The sequence below is a fragment of the Dendronephthya gigantea genome, unplaced genomic scaffold, assembly GCF_004324835.1.
Source record: "Dendronephthya gigantea isolate DGI-Jeju-01 unplaced genomic scaffold, DenGig_1.0 000006F, whole genome shotgun sequence".
NCBI lineage: Eukaryota > Metazoa > Cnidaria > Anthozoa > Malacalcyonacea > Nephtheidae > Dendronephthya > Dendronephthya gigantea.
Genome location: NW_021163016.1, coordinates 86,612 through 105,467, shown reverse-complemented (window position 1 = coordinate 105,467; position 18,856 = coordinate 86,612). Strand labels below are relative to the sequence as shown.

Genomic DNA, 18,856 nt, shown 5'->3' with positions numbered 1-18,856 from the left:
GTTATATACGAGGAATGTAGTGATTCATGCCGGTATGTTTGGTTCGTGTTTGTTAACTACGAGTTATATGGCATAAACTCGATCGTAAACGCTTTCATCTACGGAATGAGGCATATCAAATACAGAAAAGCTTATGGACAAATAATTTTCAAAATCCTCGACTGCAATAGTTGCTAGTGTTAAGAGTCTGGCTAATTATATATGGTGTTATATCCAATCAATATTTTTACATTCATTAATTTCACTTTATTCATTTCTATACTTAACATCAGAATTTTTATTGCGCTATTAGAACAATTGTACACAAATGAGCGTGGTTTGTAGAATCAAATAATATGTTTGTTTCTTCTTTGTAATCTAGTTTAAACTTTTTAAAATATTTTAATATGGTTCATATATCCCAATCATGGTGTAAAAAATCTTTCCGGGCATTTAAAAAAGAATAAGACAATAAAGTTAAATGTATACACGCCGTGTCATTGGACGTAATTTTGTCGGAAAATTTATTCCCACATTTTAAATTGACAGGCATTCCTGGTAAGCTGGATCAATTTTAAATCATGCAAGGTAAAATAAACTTTAATCCATAAAAATTTTGAAAAATCCCATGCCCCCAATTCCAATCATAAAGAGAGTAGTATACAGATTGTGTTGAAAAAGTAATCTAACCTTAGCTCATTGTTGTATACTTATATAAATTACTTCATCAACGAACGCATTTTTTCCGTAATACGAGAGACTATACTTTTTGCTGTTAAATGAGAATGTTCGCAGAAAAGATGACCAAATGAGAATTTGATCAAAACCATGGCATGCACGTACGCTTAAGCTTCTTTCACGTCTCCAGATTTTAAAAAAGCTGTTAAAATCGAACGCTTATTTTGTGATCAGTGTGATCCACGAATCGTGCGGACATGAAGACATGCTTATTTCTCACCACGGGACTCAATAATAGTACCACAGGACACTCTGCCGACTTTAATGACTTTAAATTAGTCCACTGTCAAAAAAAGTTTTCTTTAACTTTGGATAACTTTAAACTTTATATACTTCCTATATTCTGAGTAATTCTCAGTAAGAAAAGAGTTGTATGAATGCAGTATTCTGAGTAAGAAGAGAGTTGTATGAATGCAGGGATCATAGTTATACGAACACCAGACGTACCTAATAAATAATGATGGAGAATGGACGACTTTTTTAAACACGATACACCTCCTAGCCAATATTTGTGAGAAAAAATAAAGTATAAATCCTTGTTTCAGTGTCGTAGACCATTTAAAAAATCTTGCTTCATTGCTCATGCTCTACTAATTATGAACTAGTGATTCACGAAAGCCTACTTACGTTAAAGCCCTCACTTAACATCAAAGGCAGTTCTATTCTACTTGACCGCCTTCTTTATTAATATATTCCCCCTTGTTTTGTGTCTGTTATGTCTATTCTATTATCTTACATCCTCTTATCCTTTATCATCCTCACGACCTTGTAATATAACACCTTAAATCAATCAAGGTTTGTGGCATCTCACTCGATGCAGGTATAGTTTCCTATGGTCTTAAATTCGTGTGAGAATCATATATTATAAAGAATCCAAATTCAAGCTAGGAACAGTTGAAGAAAATGGTCAACTATCGGTCATCCGGCAAGAATTGAACCAACAGCATTGGGATGCCGGTGAAATGCTTTTGCTACAAAGCTACAGAGGTAGCTGAAAAAAATGCGCTGTGGTTGATGCGTGGCTAACTAAATAAAAATCTGCGCTGCGCGTAATGCATACTAAGAAATTAAAGAGGGTTAATCAATTACGATTTTGTGGAACTTCACTCGATGCAGGCAAATTCTAAAGGTTTTCAAAGGGTCTTAATTTCGAGTGGAAACATACAAAATTCAATTCAAACCAGTTGACTCTTTAAAAACCTTAAGTAATTAAAGATTTTACCGGGATCTATGAAAAAGTCTATCGGGATTTGCGCGCCTGGGTACCAGGTTGTTGCGCACGCTGCAATATTAATGACATCATCAATCGCGAATCAACTCATTATATTAGTTTTCGTAACAATTCATGATTTCATTTTTGACTCAGACTGCAAACCGACTAGTCGCATTTGCAGGAGCTGCGCTCAAAAAACCTTTCTCAATGCGATAATTTGAAGTGGCTGATTCGGTCGCTGCGTCTCCGTTTGTTTCCCTCGCCCGTCTTGGAGACCACGTGTCATCGGCGAGGAAAAAGAACATACTGTTCTGTGAAAGGACAAAATCTTAGAAAGAAAATTAAAAATCTATATGTCACGGAGGAATCCTCACAATACGTAAGTTGTTCTTTTTATTCATTATATATCTTAAATTCAATTCCTCAAATTTTATAGGAAGGGATAAGTTGTTCAGGAATGAGTTGATTTACTTTGCTCTTGTATTTAAAAGAATTTAGCTGATCATAAGACGGAAGAAAATTTAGATTTAAAAACAATTTTAGCAGATCTGCCTTATCATAATGCGGTAGAAAATTTGTGGACAATTTATTTTTCCTCCAATTGTGCCGGGGTTTTGTCTTTGCGATTCGCACTTTGACGGAGTGTGTTTTTATGATTTTATCGATTGTGTTATGTTAAAATTACGTCATTGTTGAGGCGTACGAGTACAACGGAATTACATCGTCCCAAATTCTGTGCTCTTCCTAAGGCTTGTTTTGGTCGGGTGCTTGAATCTTGACGACAGCCAAGTGAACCAAACCTCGCCAGGTTCGCCTAATGAGCTCTATCACTGTGTTCGCTAGGGTCCAGTTTTTCAAAGGCAGGTTAGCGCTTATCCAGGGTTAATCTTTAATCCAGTGTTTTAGTTCATGTACTTAAAAAAATGTTTATTAAAAAAAATAATAAAAGGATTCGCTTTAACCCAGGGTGAAGGTAACCGGTTTTTGAAAAAACGGCCCTTGGTTGGATTTGGATAACATTTTATGTCATTTTACAGTGTCTATATATAGCCCAGTTGGTTGTTATAGAAACGATCTTGGCGTCCAAGCAAGGAAAAGTACTAGGACCTAATTTAAAATTCCTTACGAGAAAAATTTTAATAGTTTCAAAACAGTTTGAAACAATATGTCAAATTATATCGATTGATTTTAAAAATAATAACACAATGAAATGATATGGGTAATAAGAAGAAGAGAGAAAAGCATTCCGGACTATCTTTGGTAAATATAATTCCATTATATTCTGTTACAGGACCAAGAACTTAGTCGTCTGGAACGATCAGGGGATATATTCCCCAATACTTGTCATAATTTTGTTACATTTGTTTTATCCGAGCTATGAAAGTTTCATTATTTCATCAGCCCGACTGGCTAACTCTCGTAATTGTGCTATCTTCCCAGTGGAAATTTTGCATTTTACTTCGGCAAAGTAATCTACTACAACATTTGTCGCTGTATGTGCACATTCTATGTAAATATATATGTTTGAGTTAATTGTAATTTAATATTCGAATGAATTCATGTATAATCAGAACTCAGACTTAAGAGCTCTAATGGTTAACCTCTGTGACTAGCTTCCACCAATTCTATTAAATCTTGCAGTTTAGTTCTTTCATCCTTTCTTAAGATGTTAGAGCTTTTACCTATTAAGATGCAATTTCATCTGAAGAGGTTTATTTTATGTTTATTTTCATATCAATTACATTTCATTCTTCAAATTCTCCGAAAGTAAAAATAAACTAGGTACATTTCCTCTATTGAATTTTTTACATGCATATATAAAAGCCTGTAATGTTGTTAATTGATCAATCAAAGCTTGTTAGTCAATCCATATTAAGACTTAGCAAGCACTAAAATAAAGATAATTGTTTTAGTCTTCTATTCATATTTAAGTATCTGGTTGTAGGCCAGGCTAGCAATCATTTGGCTATGTATGTGTGTTAGTATTGTAAAAATCTTATATGTTCAATTTGATAGAGCATTTAATTGTTTTCATTTAACTTTTTGAAGATGACTAGTTTTGAGCAGATAGACATACAATGAAGCTCAATAAAGTCTAATTAAATCTGTATTTGTTATAATTATACAATGTGTCACATAAAATTATATAACCCAAACATTGTTCACATGCCTTGAAATAAGCTTATTTTGCTCATTATTAATTAGTATACACATATCAATTTGGTATGTATGCTAGTATGCTAAATTGGAATGCCAGCATAAATCAATTTGTTCTAGTATTTTTAAGACACCCTGTATATAAAATTAGCCCTATATTATTACAATATAGGGTTTATAATCTGAACCAGGTTGCTCAGGATACGAACCAATTGTATTCATTATAAAGGTAGAATCGATGCATCAATTTAATCTAATATTAAATCATTCAATCTAATATTAATTGCCCACCTTTTATAAAACTTAGATAATCTTGAGAATTAGATTAGATTAGAATTAGATTCTATATTGAGAATTAGATTATGTGAATGATGATCGATGAAATGCAACATGATTACAGTTTTTGTGCACTTCAGTATTTTATCACAATCAACATCTCCATGTCAGTGTTTGAATGGTCCACTCTGGAATGTGTTCAAGATTTTGACTTATAGATTAAATCCTGTCATATGTCAAACAAGTGTACTTTTTAAAACTGCAAATGGATTATTCTAATATATCAAGAAAGGGTCCAGAGCCAGCTTTTGCATGCTTACTGGTTTTGATTAAAGCAATGAGTGTAGGCTACTTAGTTGATTTGTAATTGCCCATATATCCCATGTTTAGTATTTTTCAGAACAAAGATCAAGAAGTATTTATTTAGAACTGTTATTATATAAGAAGTAAAATTGCTGCGATGAATCTCTGAACATGAACCTGAACATTAACCTCTCAACAATTCTACCCAAGGTTGCCTCAAATTGCCCTGAAAGTTATACACATGCTAATCCACATTTGACTGATTTCTTAGATAGCGGTTGTTTTAGGGTTATGTGAACATGAATATATAAATATACTCCAATTAAAGGCTGTGTTACACGAATTGCAATGCAATGTAATACCTGTATACTTTTAAGAGATGGGAATTAGTGATGCGTTTTGAAAATGTGAAGTACTGTAAGAATTATCCATGGAAAGTTATAGACACAATTTTCGTGGTTCCCAAATTTACATCTTTCAAAAATTGCACCGTGCAACAGTGCCTTAAGGCATCGTGTTTTTGTTTTTATATAATCAAAGATATATTTGCGTAATTTTTGTCTCGCAGAATGACACGCGCTAATAGGGAGCTTTAGCAGTGACTACGAGTACGACTACGAGTACGAGATTCGTCATTCTCGCGCGTTGTTTGCTTACGCGCGGGGACGGTGACCAGTGAAGGGAATCCGCTGCGGTTTAATTCTCACAATTAAAAAGAGTATCAGACGAGAAATTTCGTTCGGTCGAAAAATTCCACCTACTGTAAGAACGGCTTAAAACCAGTTCTCCATTAGCGATAATTTTCGCGCGAAGCAACATTTTATTTTTGTTTCAGAGCGGTCATCTGCGACCATCTTGAACAAATTGCTCAAATACAAAAGAATAAATTCGCTTCGCAAGTGGAAAACCGGCTTTAGGCCAGGCCCGTTCACACTTGCGATGTTTCCTGCGACTTTATGTTTGATTTTCTTCTTTTGATGGATGTGAATGAGTAATAAGAATGAATAATTATGCTCTCATGTGTACGAGCTCCTATTTGAACTTGAACATTCGTAACTAATTCATGGATGCTACTATTCACGTCGCTAGTAATCCACGTCGCTAGTAATTTAGCGACGGCCCTTGCAGTTAGGCATCACTGCACCTAATGCTGATCACACAGGTGGAAGTTTGGTGGCCTGCTGATATTGCGCTCGTATATTGCAAAATCAGGCCTACACAAGAATCCGGTTCAATTTTCGTGTTGTTTCTGTGTAGTTACAGTATGTCATAATAATGTAAGAGGCAACTCTGATTTTGAAATCTTGATTAGTAAATCCACTGGGAATTTGGAGTAGAATGCGTGCAATGGTAAAATGTTGGTTGTATAGCCGCACAGGATATATATTGATCATTATAGCTACATGGCACCATTTTAGTCATTTCACAAGACTCGTCTTTTCACTAATAGACTTGCGTTCCTCATTCCTGATGACATAAACTTTTTTTATCTTAGTCCCGCATCGGAGCTTGTCTGGTACCAGGCGCCATCTTTGCAGCTGTTCCAAGCACAGCTCGTAGCTTTTCTGAAACATGGCCGCGAAGGAAGAAGAACCTGTCTACATTGTCAACGGCGTTGGGAAGTGTTGGCAACTTAGCGCAGGCTATTGTCGTCGGGGAGAGCCCAAGAAGGAGTATGAATGAGAATGCTGGAACTTCGAATGAAACTTTAGACATGAACGAGGACTATGAGTCAGAAGGACATTACGCCACAGTGGATGATGCTTTAGTTGCTGAACGTAGAGGTCAGATTGTAGATAAAGATAAGGAGAGTGCAGAAAACCCGCCAGTAGAACCAATTTATGCGAAAGTTAACAAGAACCGAAAATCACAGGTAACAGTTGATCTATGATCTAATTTGATGTCCGTTCAACAACTAGGCATATACAGCCTCGTACCCAGGCGGTTTAGTAGTAAAACATATGATATATTGCATTCAGCTACTGTATAGAGATCAGCTGCGAAAAGTGAGCGCGAAACTTTAGCTTTAATACTAGCACAGAATAGACATTATACATTAGAATTATAATGTCTATTCTGTGATACTATAGTTCCTCATAAACTCAGTCTATCCAGGATAATGGTCATTGCCTTGAACATGCATGTTCTTTTGGTATATAGAAAGAAGAAATCAATATCCATGCCAGTTCTGGCAGTGATGATGACATAACCAGTGTTAGTGGAATGGGATCTGATGATGATTCAAGTACAGCTGTCAATCATCCTGATACTAAACCATATCCCAGGAAACAAAGCAGTAAGAAAAGAAAAAGCGGTAAAGATAAGTCAAAAAAGTGCGTAATCTCATATTTTGTAGATTTGTTTTGGATATCTTGGAACTATACTGTACTTATTGTTTTAATTTCTCCTGCATTAGCAGCTAATGATTGCTAATGCAAAACTGTTGGCGATTTTGTTTTTTGCTATACCCACCGCGTATGAGCTGTATACGGTGGTTCGACCAAACATTTGGGTCATGTCGCAGTGCTTGGAAGCTTTCGTCTAATTGGATAATGCTTTTCTTTGCTTTCTAAAGAACAAAACTATGCTATTGATTAAAACAGAAATGTATTGTAAAGTTCAGCCAATGGAAATGATCATAAGTTTTTGTGCATATATAAGTTTTTAAAGGTAACATGCCATATTGCTGTTAATTATAGAAATTCACCAAGAAAGATTTCAGAGCAGATTGAAAACGAGACAGTTACGAAAACAGATTTAAATGACAATATTTTGACATCTGAATTTATGGATGATTTCATTGAAGACAGATTCTCCACAGACTTTGAAACTAATTTGCAGAATGAATTTCGACTGCGTGACGAACAGACAACGGAAGAGAATTTTGAAAGTCCTCCCCAAGTGGGAGGCGAAGAATTTAATGGAACTAGTAGCTTTGACAGCCCTGCCAGGGTTGAAGACGAACAATTGGTGGAGAGTGGTAATTTTGACCATGCTACTAGGGTCGAAGATAAACGATTTAATAAAACTGGTAGTTTTGACAGTCGTGCAAGCGTTGAAGACGACCAACTTCGTGAGACCAGTATACATAACTTCAGCGATGTCTACCCTGGAGTCTTACATTCTGGGAGAAAAGAGACACCACTAGGGGCTTCGGCCTCGGATCTGGCGGCTTATTCGTCCGATGTGTCGCCCATTGGGGAACGAGAAGCACCAATTGGTAAAGGATTAAGTACGGAAAGTATTAATTCTTACAAGGAGAGATGGCATACACTTGCACGTTCAGGAAAAACGTTAGAATTTGATGAAAAACATGGTACATCAGAAGACCTTCGGGAAGAGAAGAAATTGAAGCATCAACGACGACAAAAACTTGGCAAACAGTCACGCAAATCAAAACAGAAGACAGGAAACCATTTAGAAGAACCAAAACCATCAGAAAAACAACATAACTCAGCCAAGCAGAAGAAAGGGCATCGTGAACGTTTTTCCCAGAGTGCCCAGTTGGTACAACAACAACTCGTAGTTGCTAACAAGTTGCGTGCTTTGTCAACGAAAGGATCTTATGCTTCGGAGACTCCATATTTGGAAAGTGAGAGTAGGTCGAGAGAAGACGTTTCTCATTGTGAAACAATCCCTGATTCTAATGAAAACCGTCAGGTTAGTGTGATCTATTTATGTCTTTTATTTAATGGGGAACGAAATCTGAGATTTCCCGATCAAATAAACTATCTGTGCGAGTTTGATAGATCGGTCAAATATAGTTATGAAAACAAAGGTGTTATGAGTGCATGATTGTCTCTCTTTGATGTTTTTCGAGCAGCCTCCATATATACAGTGCGTATTATAGTTTAAAGTTGTAGATATTGAAATCAGTGTAGAACAAATAGAGCCCATGAAAGTATTGTTAAACGATACAGAATAATATGAAGATTTCACACTTTAGGAGTTGAACGTAATTAAGCTTAATCATCTCTCTTGAGTATATAGTTTTCACAAGAAACCCTATTGGTACCCCCTCAACTTACACTTACACGAAGATGACTAGGACAACTGTGTACATGCGGGGACTATGAAAGAGCGCGAGTATAGGGATTGTACCTCATTATCAATTTCTTTCGGATATTCATCTGGATCTGTATATTTAGACGCAAGGTCGAAGCGAAGCGCTCTCAGGCTTTACTTGCAGTAGTCCGCCAATATTTTGCTATATATATATACTTTTTATCTTTCGCAGGAGAGCCACACAGATTCTGTTGAAGTTGATCGAGACAATAATAAGTCTAAGACTACTAGTTTGCAACAAATGTCTACGACAATGGCAAAGGAAGCATGTCGGAAACTTTATCTTCAGGTTAAAACACTGGATCGCGAGAAGTCAGCTTTGGAAGCACTCAGCCAATCTTTATCGGAAGAAAACACGAGTTTGAAAAAGCTAAACGAATCTTTTGTCAAAAATATTGAGACGCCTGGCTCAGGTATATTACTGTTCTTTGTGGTATATTTTTTGTCTATTTTCAGCAAGACAGGAGCTCGTGAGCTACGTGAGAAAGCACAGCTCTACTATTAGTTTGGCACAGCTATAACTCCGGTGCAGTGCGCGAAGCAATGTTCTACATTCGTGGAATACAATAATCCTACGTGCTTGCAAGAATATCGTATTTTTATCTCCCAGAGATACTGTAGTACACCCTGAAACTTTACGTTTGCCGCTAAAATCTAGGACAACATGATCTGCATGGCAGCATAATTGCTTTTCAGGTACTTCATCTAATCTGTTACAAATGCAAATTGAGGAACTGAAACGGGAAAATGTCTTCTTGAAGGACTCTGGTAAAGTACTCTTACGCTAATAAAGCATTAAACTGGAGTGTCTTCCATGTTTTCTATCATACTATAATGCCGATATGACTTAGCTTACTGTGACGTTCCTCTTTGCGGCACAATATTCAAAGAATCTGCAAAGCGTGGACAGCGTTTGCCTCCATTAATATTACGTTCCGAGTTACTCATCGTCAATGACCACAACGCTAGCTATTGGTTTTGTCAAAAATTATCTAATAATATACCCCGTACCATAAAATGTAACACTGCATGTCTATAATATAAAAAAAGCCGTCCTGGGCCCTAATAGATCGAAACTTAAGATCAAGAGGTTATAGTGTTGTATATCTTATGGCGTTCGCTATGCTAGACGCCCCACTCTGGTTATTCCTTAACAATTTTCGTTGTCAGTTCATAGGCTGAGCGTGGAACTTGGTCGTTATCAAGCTAAATATCGCCCACTTTCGCCTCAGGTATGCTTTGCGATTGCTCCATGCTCAAAATGTCTCTACAACATTTCCCTAATTGGGGAATTACAAAGTTGAAGTTTAACGAACACCCCGTTCAAATATTTATTCATTTGAAATGTTTTAGGAAGTTGACCAGATGTTTGTTAATGAGGGTAACCTACCAGAGTGGCTTGTAAGTATGTCATGAACTGCAACGATTCTTATTACATAAAAGCCCGTTTACAGTTGCAATTACTGGTGCGATTTTCGTTGGTTGCAACTTAAGGTTGCCAATGTATTAAAGAGTGTCGACTATCAGGAATATATTACGAGAATTATTCGAAATACAAGTATTAAAGCCTAACATTTTTTTCATAAGTTTCAAAGTTAGCTTCAAACCTAACATTAATTGTTCTGTACTGTCATCGTTGTTGCAGGTAAACAAAAAGTTTGTGGCTCCGCTAATGCTTGCGTACGACGACCGCATCAAAGAGAATCAAGCAATAATTCAGACCTACGAGGTAAATGTGCTGAAGATAGATTTTGTATCGTCAAATTTTTATTACGTATTCTACCACTTTTAATAGATTGGTAATGCTATACAGTATATGCAGCTTATTAAACTTCTTTTCGCCAATGTAGATTGGAAAATGTGCTTTGTATATAAGACCGCGCGTGACACCTGAAAGTTTTAACTGCTCTCGCCAAACCTCCTATAATACCTCTAATCTGTCAATACACTGGATAGAGCAATTATACAAATCATGAATGAAACTTGAAATAAATTAGTCGACCCTTTGCAAAATTGATTGATGCAATTTCCGAAAAGTGCATACTAAATTTAGTAAAATTACTAAAATTATAGTTTGGCTGCGAATCTACGGAATATAGAGCAATGTAAAGTTGGCAATTTTCGATGCTTTTTATTACGGCCGGTAGTGTGTAACTAAATGAGTTGATATTTGACATTTTGCAGCAGCCAAACTTTGCAATTATACTAAATGCAAATTAACTGTGATGATTTATTTCCTAATTCTTGTCATGCACCAGCTACAAATTCGTCTATTATGCAGAAGGTCCATTAACTTCCGAACCTTCCGAACAGCAATGAACGCCCGATTTAGGGGTTCAAATTTGATCAATGAAAGTAGCGATAATTACGATGGATTATATACCTGGTTGTCGTGAACTCATTAACTTCAACTCGGGTTCAAATTTATTCAAAAGATATCTTTTTTGCATTTAAGAACTAAATTACACTGGTATAGCATATGAGAAAAAGCAAACACTCCTTTAACTATTATTGTTATTCACACATTATGAATTTAGACAGTTCTGACACCCGGCCATAAGAAAACTCTTACTTAACCTACATGTCCTATGTTTTGCTATAAACAGACATTGTCAGTTATCATTACGAAGAGAATATCCAGTTTCATGTCCTGGGGGGGGGGGACGAGAGAGTGCTGGGGTTTATGGGATCTCACCTCACACATTTGTCCAGTGCGTTATTAGATCAATGTATGATTCATGTACGTTTTTGTTACATTTCAGGAGCAGTTAAAAAATTTCAAAGAGCGCCTTCATAAAATAATGGACGAGAATGTAAAACTAGAAGAGGTATAAATATAGAAATATACGCAGTCATTAAGCTAGTTTCCCACTAGCGATTTCTCTGCTCTTGACTGCAAATGCACGTACATTTTATTCCTACCCGTAACTATTGCGCGTGCGTAACACGAACTGATCAACAAATGTGAAAAAAATGTGTCTACAACTATTCAAAATTTAACTGCAGTTTTTGACGAAAAATGAAAAACCAGATCACCGATTATAAAATCGTTCGTTTCTTCGCTGTGAAATACCATTTTTCTATTTTTAGAAATTTCGAAACTCAGAATCAAAAATGCATGACGAGCTGGAATGGTGAGTACGTTTCAATATTTCCCTAAGGCAAAATTTTAAATGAGGGGAATCTACCAGAAAACCATTCAACCTTTAGGCCTCTTACAGCCGAGCAAGTTTTCTATGACAAGTTTTAATTGTTTGTCTGTACGCCCAATTTTTACAGATTTTTCTGTGACAACCAGCTGATCCGGGTATAAAAATGAACCAATCAGAAGCCAGATAGATAGATAGATAGTTTATTAAAGTTATGACTTACAGCTTTATAGAAGGCTGAATTATAATAACCTTTACATTCAAAAGTATATAATTATATGTTACACTAAAAATTATGTATACATTCTTAATACGAGTGTCTATAAGAATTGTATGGGATAAAACTGTGAACTTCCTGTGGACAAAACCAGAACTTCCACAAAACTGGATTATCATTTCCTTCATTGCATATGACTTCGACACTCGAAAATATCAAATAATTTTATTATATTTATGTGAAAACACGCTTATTTTTTCCCCAACTGCTTATTAGAATTTAAATTTTCCACCTTTTATACTATTAGTTGGAAAAATAATGACAATTTAATAACACCAGGCACATGATAACTCTGTTTTGTCGAGACGCTTTATGACGTCATGAACTCAGATCAGCTGGAAGTTCACTTGTGTAAAATCTTGGGCGTACAGACGAACAATTAAAGCTTATCACATAAAAGCTTGTCATAGAAGACTTCCTTGTCAGTATGAGGCTGTATATATAGGTTAAATAATTACATTCATTTCTAGAGTAATTTTTCCCAGAAGACGATGTTTTCATTTGCCTCGGCCATGACGCTAGAATGAATTGCACAAAACTGCAAAATTAGTTCATTATTGCCCGTATAAATAATCTTTATACTTCTGCAAATAGTTTTAAAAAGTTGTGCAGAAGAAAATTTTCATGATTAGCCGCATATTGACCTACTCGCAACAAGCCACTTGCCTTTTTTTCGAAAGTTTTATTTTCTCACGAGATTTTCTAATCCACTAGGCAACAATTGGAAAAACAATGCAAGTTAGTTTTGAGTGAAAATGAAGTGTTAATGGAACGTCAAGAGTTGCAAAACCAAAAGTTAGAAGAGCTCACGGCATTCTATAAAGGAGAAGGTACTTAAATTGTTGGTTTAGAAATTACAGGATTATCCGTGATAATTATATTTCCATACTCTTTTTCGTTATACTTTGGAAACTACTTCCATGTCATTTCAAGTGATCATGACAGGCGACAGACATCGTCGTCAATTCTTTTATGATGTATGCAATTGATGTATGCATTTTTAGTGACTCGGTTATCCCAACAATGCGAGAGGGCTGAAGTAGAGAAAAGCGGTTATGAGTCGAAAATAGAAGTTATGAATACGACTTTGAACGAGTACAAGCAAGAATTAGAAGAATCCTTGACACAGTGGAAGAAACACATTTCTGTTGAAGAGCATCTAGTAACTGTCAATGATAGCCGAAGGTGTGGAAATATTTTGTCGTTTTTCTCACTTTTAGATTAGTTTACTAGATAGGTATTTCTTTGTTTAATTCATTAGTCGACATATTTCTAATTTTCTAATGCACCCACGTGAGTTGTTTACTGCGACAATTTTACAATTATTTACCAATATTTGGTTCACTGTTGGATCATTCCTTGGTTAAGTATACACGCGGTAATTGGCCAGTCGCGGTTCTAAATTATTTCAAACAAAAATTCCACCTTTCTCAGAATCACGATGATTCTCTTTGGTTCTCCATTCTCATGTGGTGTTTCTTTTCTTAGAAAATTGAGTGAATTACGGGAAAAGACGCAAGAAGAAATCGACTCCCTCGCTTCTCAGCTGCAGGTTAGTTTTTAAATACCATCAATTATTTCTTGCTTTCGTAGTTACGATTTTATTCCACTTTCGTTATAGAGTGTGCGAAATGAAAATAACAATCTGTCGGTGCAATTAGCAGGTAACATTGCAACTATGTCTATAACCTCAGCAAGTTGTTTTACAGCACTTGCGGTCCATTAGAGGTCAAACAGATCTTACAGTAATTGGCATGTTTCGAACAGTGATTTAAAGATCGTCCGGATACGGACCTATATACGTACGTGAATATGACATTTTAGTCTCACCCAGTGGCGTAGCCAGCCTGACGATTTAGTCATGCTATGCAAATTTTATGTTATTATCATTATTCAGTTCTTTACAAATTCATTGTTTTCACAGTCAATGAACACCAAAATATTAGCATAGCATAACTAAATTGTCGGGCTGGCTACGCTACTGGTCTCACCCACTCGTCGTCTTCAACTTTTGTACATCATTACATTTCCATAGTTAAGGAATTAAATAATATGCCAAAAAGTGGTTCAACGCTATAGTTGATCCTCTCCTTGTGTTCCTCGATTGGGGGGAAACATCAGGCAATGTTGTTTTCATTATTATAATTTTCTGTCTCATTGCAGATTGTAAGTTGGTTAATGCGCAATTAGAAAGAGAGATTCATAGTTTCACAGAAGTTCAAAGGTATCGTCGCACATCACACATCACACGTGCCCGGTTGTACGAAAGCTCGATATCGTTTTGCATGCATTCATAATGGAATTGTCGTCTGTCTTCAGTATGTTCCAGAATTAAGTCATCACATTTTGAGATTTGAGCATCGTCTGCACTTGCAAAGCGTTTTCTTTTGCTTGTTTCTCACTGTATATTGAAGAGATGCTTTTTCATTCTATCTTAGAAAAAATGAGCGTAAGACTGTACTTCTTAAGGAGCAATGTTCCCATCTTCAGCAAAGGGAGGCTGCCGCGCAAAACACCCTAAGTGAAGTACTAAAAGTGGTAAGTGGAAGTATTGGTATTAGTGTGTATGAGATAATGAACCAATTGAGCGATTCAAAAAATCACTATCCGATAATACAGTAGGTTGAACTTTGTACAACCGTTCTCTGAACGTCTTTCTTCTTTGTGCGTGTGTAGGCTGAAAAGACAACTATAGAAAGGGATGCTCTTAACGAAATGGTAAGAGCTGTGAACTTCGTTATCTATATATGTCGCTAAATGTGTTTGAATGTGGAATTTTGATCGCGCGTGTAGGTATAACGGCAATGAAAATCAGTTTTCTTTTGTTTAAGTTGCACGAAATTCCCGATTTGACGTCATGTCCAGTAACTTTAAAGGCTAATAAATCCATCGAGACAAAATTTTTGCAGTCACAAATGTATTGCAAAGTCTTCTAAGATACCTTTTGATATATTCAAAAATGGGCAACCGTGTGGTATATGGGCACTTCGTGAATGAAAAATGATTTTAAGAGAAGACATATTAAAATTGTTAAAAATTTTCTGTGTGCATAACTGTAGAACAGTTTTTAGATTCCCAAAAAAATGAAGAAACAATTGCGAACTGCAGTTTTACTGTCTTCTTAGTGAGAGATCAAAATACTCAGCATATTTAGCACAGAATATTGTATATCTCTATTGCTTTCCTGTCTCTTTTGTGCAAGGTTTAGAACATACAATAAAGGCCTTTAGTGAATCCTTGATTTAACATGGAATTTCCCTTTCAGTTTTTTTAAAATATGCGGTAACGCACGACCCTTGGACCTAGCATGCAGGAACCGCTTCTATAAAAACGTAGTTAACTTTTAACTATAGTTAGTGACAGAATTGACCGATGAGACTATGAGAGTCGTGTATTACTGAGTTAACTACGATTTAACTACTCAAATTGTAGTTTTATACAACCGGCCCCAGTGTTTAAACTATTTTTTTTGTATAAATGATATGATTATATTTTGCCAATCAATCAAACAATTCATGCCAGTTTTCCATAAATGTATTATAATAATATATTATTTAATGCCAGTTTTCCATAAATGTGTTACATATATGTATATATACTGAAGAGTTTTAAAGGGTCTTAAATGCGAGTGGAATCATACACAACTCGATTTAAGCCAGGACAGTTGAGAAAAAACCTTTAGAATTTACCTACATCGAGTGAAGTGCGACAAAATCGTAATTGATTTACCCTCTCTTATGTATATATACCATTGACGTTTGAAATAATTCCATTCAGCTCGCCAGTAAACAACTAGAAAACAAGAAAATTCACTCACTTGCTAAACTAGAAGAGGATAAGCTCAAGGTACTGGTCGATATGTTGTTCAGCTATTTATGTGACACTATACAGTAGATCTATCTGGTTTTACATTGCATCGCTTCTTTCTCCCCCCCCCAACCTTATGGCGCTTAATTAAAAAAGAGAATTTATACATCGCTTTCAAGTGTTGATATGAATATCATGGATAATAAGAGGGAATTACAAAGCAAAATTTACCAATTGGCTTTCTTCGAACAGAATTGGTTGCTATCGAAGTGAAAATTTGATATATATTATTATGTGCTGGGTTTACACACAATTATTAGAATATACATGGTTTGGAGACCACATAAAACTACAATACAACTCATTAACTATGTTGAGGTAGATTAATGCAAAATATATGTACCTTTCTCATCACATGTCTATTGTATTTTGCACAGATAAACCAATAATAATCTTATAATTAACATATTTTTCAAGTCAAGGTTGAGGGGCTTAGCAAGACCAATGCCATTGGTACGTTTGGCTAAAATACAATAGACACATGATGAGAAAGGAACCATTTTTTGCATAAACCTAGACAATTACATAGTTAATGAGTTGTATTGAATTTTATTTAGTCTCCAAACCAAGTATATTCTATTAACTCTGGTTTCCATGAGTGCCTTGTTTCCAAACACTCATATCTTGATACGGTTTGAAACAGGGCGCTTATAAAGTATACGAAAGAAGCGCCTTGGTCTGAAATGAATTTGAAACCCTTTCATTGCAAGTTACCATACCCAACAAAGGTATAAGAAAAATGATATACAAAAACATACCCTTCGTAATACTGTTTGTTTGCTCCAGCATTCATCTATCTTTATATAGGAATGCAAGAACAAGGCTTTTCTCAAGATTACAGCTTTTAAAGGAAGGTAAACATTTCAGAAACATTTTTACTGTACAATTTAATCTGTATTTAGACGAGTGTCATGCCCTCGGTGTGCGTACGTTGTTGCTCTTCCTTCTGGTTTGGTCATATCGATGTTATATCGCTTGTTTCCAATATTTCGTTTAAATATTTAAGATTTCACAGTATGATTACCTACATTTATGATATTATTCTTTCTAATCTTTAGAGTAAAGGAACAAGAGCGAGCAGCTGAATTGTTGAAAGAGCATTATGAAAATGAAATACAAGATTTAAGAACTCTCGTTCGTCGCCAGCAAAAGCAATTGGAAGACATGGTAAATGATAAAAGGTAAATAAGTTTGTAGTTTAAATGAATGACTACACTTGCTTGTTTAATCGTGTTATAATGAACTTGGAGCAATCTGTGAACGCACATGCAGTACCTTTATATTCATCATGCATCTTTAGTCATAGTTTATAGAATTATGGAAATAGAATAAAAAGGAAGTTGAGAATAATAATAGAATAATAATGATGTCGGCACTCATATTCTACATCCTGTTCTTATTTTGTTTGACCAGGAATTTAGAAAACGAGCTCAGCTGCATAAACGAGAAAGCTGGTAACATTAGCATAGATGATGCAACCTGAGGCTCTCCTAGAACGTCGCCATTCGAGAAAAAGAATCGATCTCCCGAAATTTCTTCATTTCTTTCCCCTTTCTTTCCCTATTTATTTTCATGACATTCTCTTTCTCCAAGAATATCAGCCTGTGTTCAGGCTCGTTTCAATCATGAACATTATTGGCAGTAAATGCATACAGCTTCCTATGTTTTTGATAACTGCTATAGATTTCCATGGTTTCACCCTAATCACGCTCGCCATCTTAAGTATAGTATGCTTAGGTTTTGATTACGTCACAACTGGCATTGACGTTGTTTACAAGATAAAAATTAAAAGTTTGTAAACTTTGCAAAACTAAAATTAAATTAAAAAAATTATGATGCCAATTAATGTTTTTTTTGTAATGACGTGAGAATTTTAGGCCTCGTTTGCACTTTAGGGCTAGATCTGGCCTGGACCAGCTAGGTCTATGACAAGTCTAGGTAATATGTGCCACGTTCACACTGTCTTCCTTGTTGCTGACATCGGATAGCCAAAGTAATTAACAAAATACTTGGAAAAAGACCCAAAACACGCCGAAAAGTGGCAATACTATATGTATGCTGTACAAATCATACTGTTAAGTTCAAAATTTGTCAGGACTAGGTAAAGCATGTTCACATTCCTTATTGGCCTTAACATTTCAAGTGGCAAAAGTCCTAGAAGGTTTTACACTTAAATCCTTGTTGTCGCGAGTTGCTAACAAAATGGACTCTAAAAAATTTTCCCTTCCGAGAAAATCCACAACCCATGCCCTAGTCTACCTATATTACATTCAATTTTAGCAGCTCTCGAGTCAGCTCAGTGCTCTATTGGATCCATGATTTCCTTACTGACCGCGAACAATGTGTCAAAATTGACAATTGCTATTCCTCATGGGAAGAACTGGTGGCTTACCACAACGTACCAAACTTGGCCCTATCTTGTTTGCAATCCTCGTCAACCAGCTTCTAAATACTTGGCAGGGCCGTATCAAATTTGTGGACGATTCGACAGCTTTTGAGATCATCCCGCGGGGTTCTCCGAGTTACTTCCCAAAGTCGTAAAAGAGATTTCCCAGATTGCAATAAAAAGAAGAATAGAGCTTAACCCAAAGAAATGCAAGGATATGATAATAAGCTTTTTGAAATGTAACTTTACCTATTTCAGTCCTATTTATGTCGCAGGCGTTCCTATAGAACTAGTGTCATCATTCAAGTTACTCGGCGTTCAATTGTCTAATGATCTCACGTGGAACATCCATGTCGATTATAATTATTTAAGACGAAATTGAATCTACCCAGCGCCGTGCTCCTAAAATTATTTGCCCGACGTTGTCATATGCTGACGCGTTGGTT

General features: G+C 35.9%; 1 protein-coding gene across 1 annotated transcript; it reads left to right on the top strand.

The window, feature by feature from the left end:
* The first annotated feature begins 3,064 nt into the window (after positions 1-3,064).
* Positions 3,065-17,884, top strand: LOC114516796 (centrosomal protein of 89 kDa-like). Its single transcript, XM_028536378.1, has 22 exons — positions 3,065-3,190; positions 6,162-6,539; positions 6,827-6,999; positions 7,366-8,326; positions 8,904-9,144; positions 9,428-9,499; positions 9,902-9,963; positions 10,085-10,132; positions 10,377-10,460; positions 11,494-11,559; positions 11,822-11,865; positions 12,872-12,987; positions 13,162-13,342; positions 13,646-13,709; positions 13,779-13,821; positions 14,321-14,381; positions 14,596-14,695; positions 14,834-14,875; positions 15,935-16,003; positions 16,832-16,878; positions 17,083-17,205; positions 17,438-17,884. Exons 1-22 carry the CDS (start codon positions 3,146-3,148, stop codon positions 17,505-17,507), a joined length of 3,090 nt encoding a protein of 1,029 aa, XP_028392179.1. The 5' UTR covers positions 3,065-3,145; the 3' UTR covers positions 17,508-17,884.
* The last annotated feature ends 972 nt before the right edge of the window (positions 17,885-18,856 follow it).

Bases quoted from the DNA above. Each gene is read 5' to 3' on its own strand.
- LOC114516796 (XM_028536378.1), top strand. From the start codon at position 3,146: ATGGGTAATAAGAAGAAGAGAGAAAAGCATTCCGGACTATCTTTG. The intron at 10,461-11,493 runs GTAAATGTGCTG...GTTACATTTCAG, and splicing joins CAATAATTCAGACCTACGAG to GAGCAGTTAAAAAATTTCAA. The intron at 13,822-14,320 runs GTAACATTGCAA...GTCTCATTGCAG, and splicing joins TCTGTCGGTGCAATTAGCAG to ATTGTAAGTTGGTTAATGCG.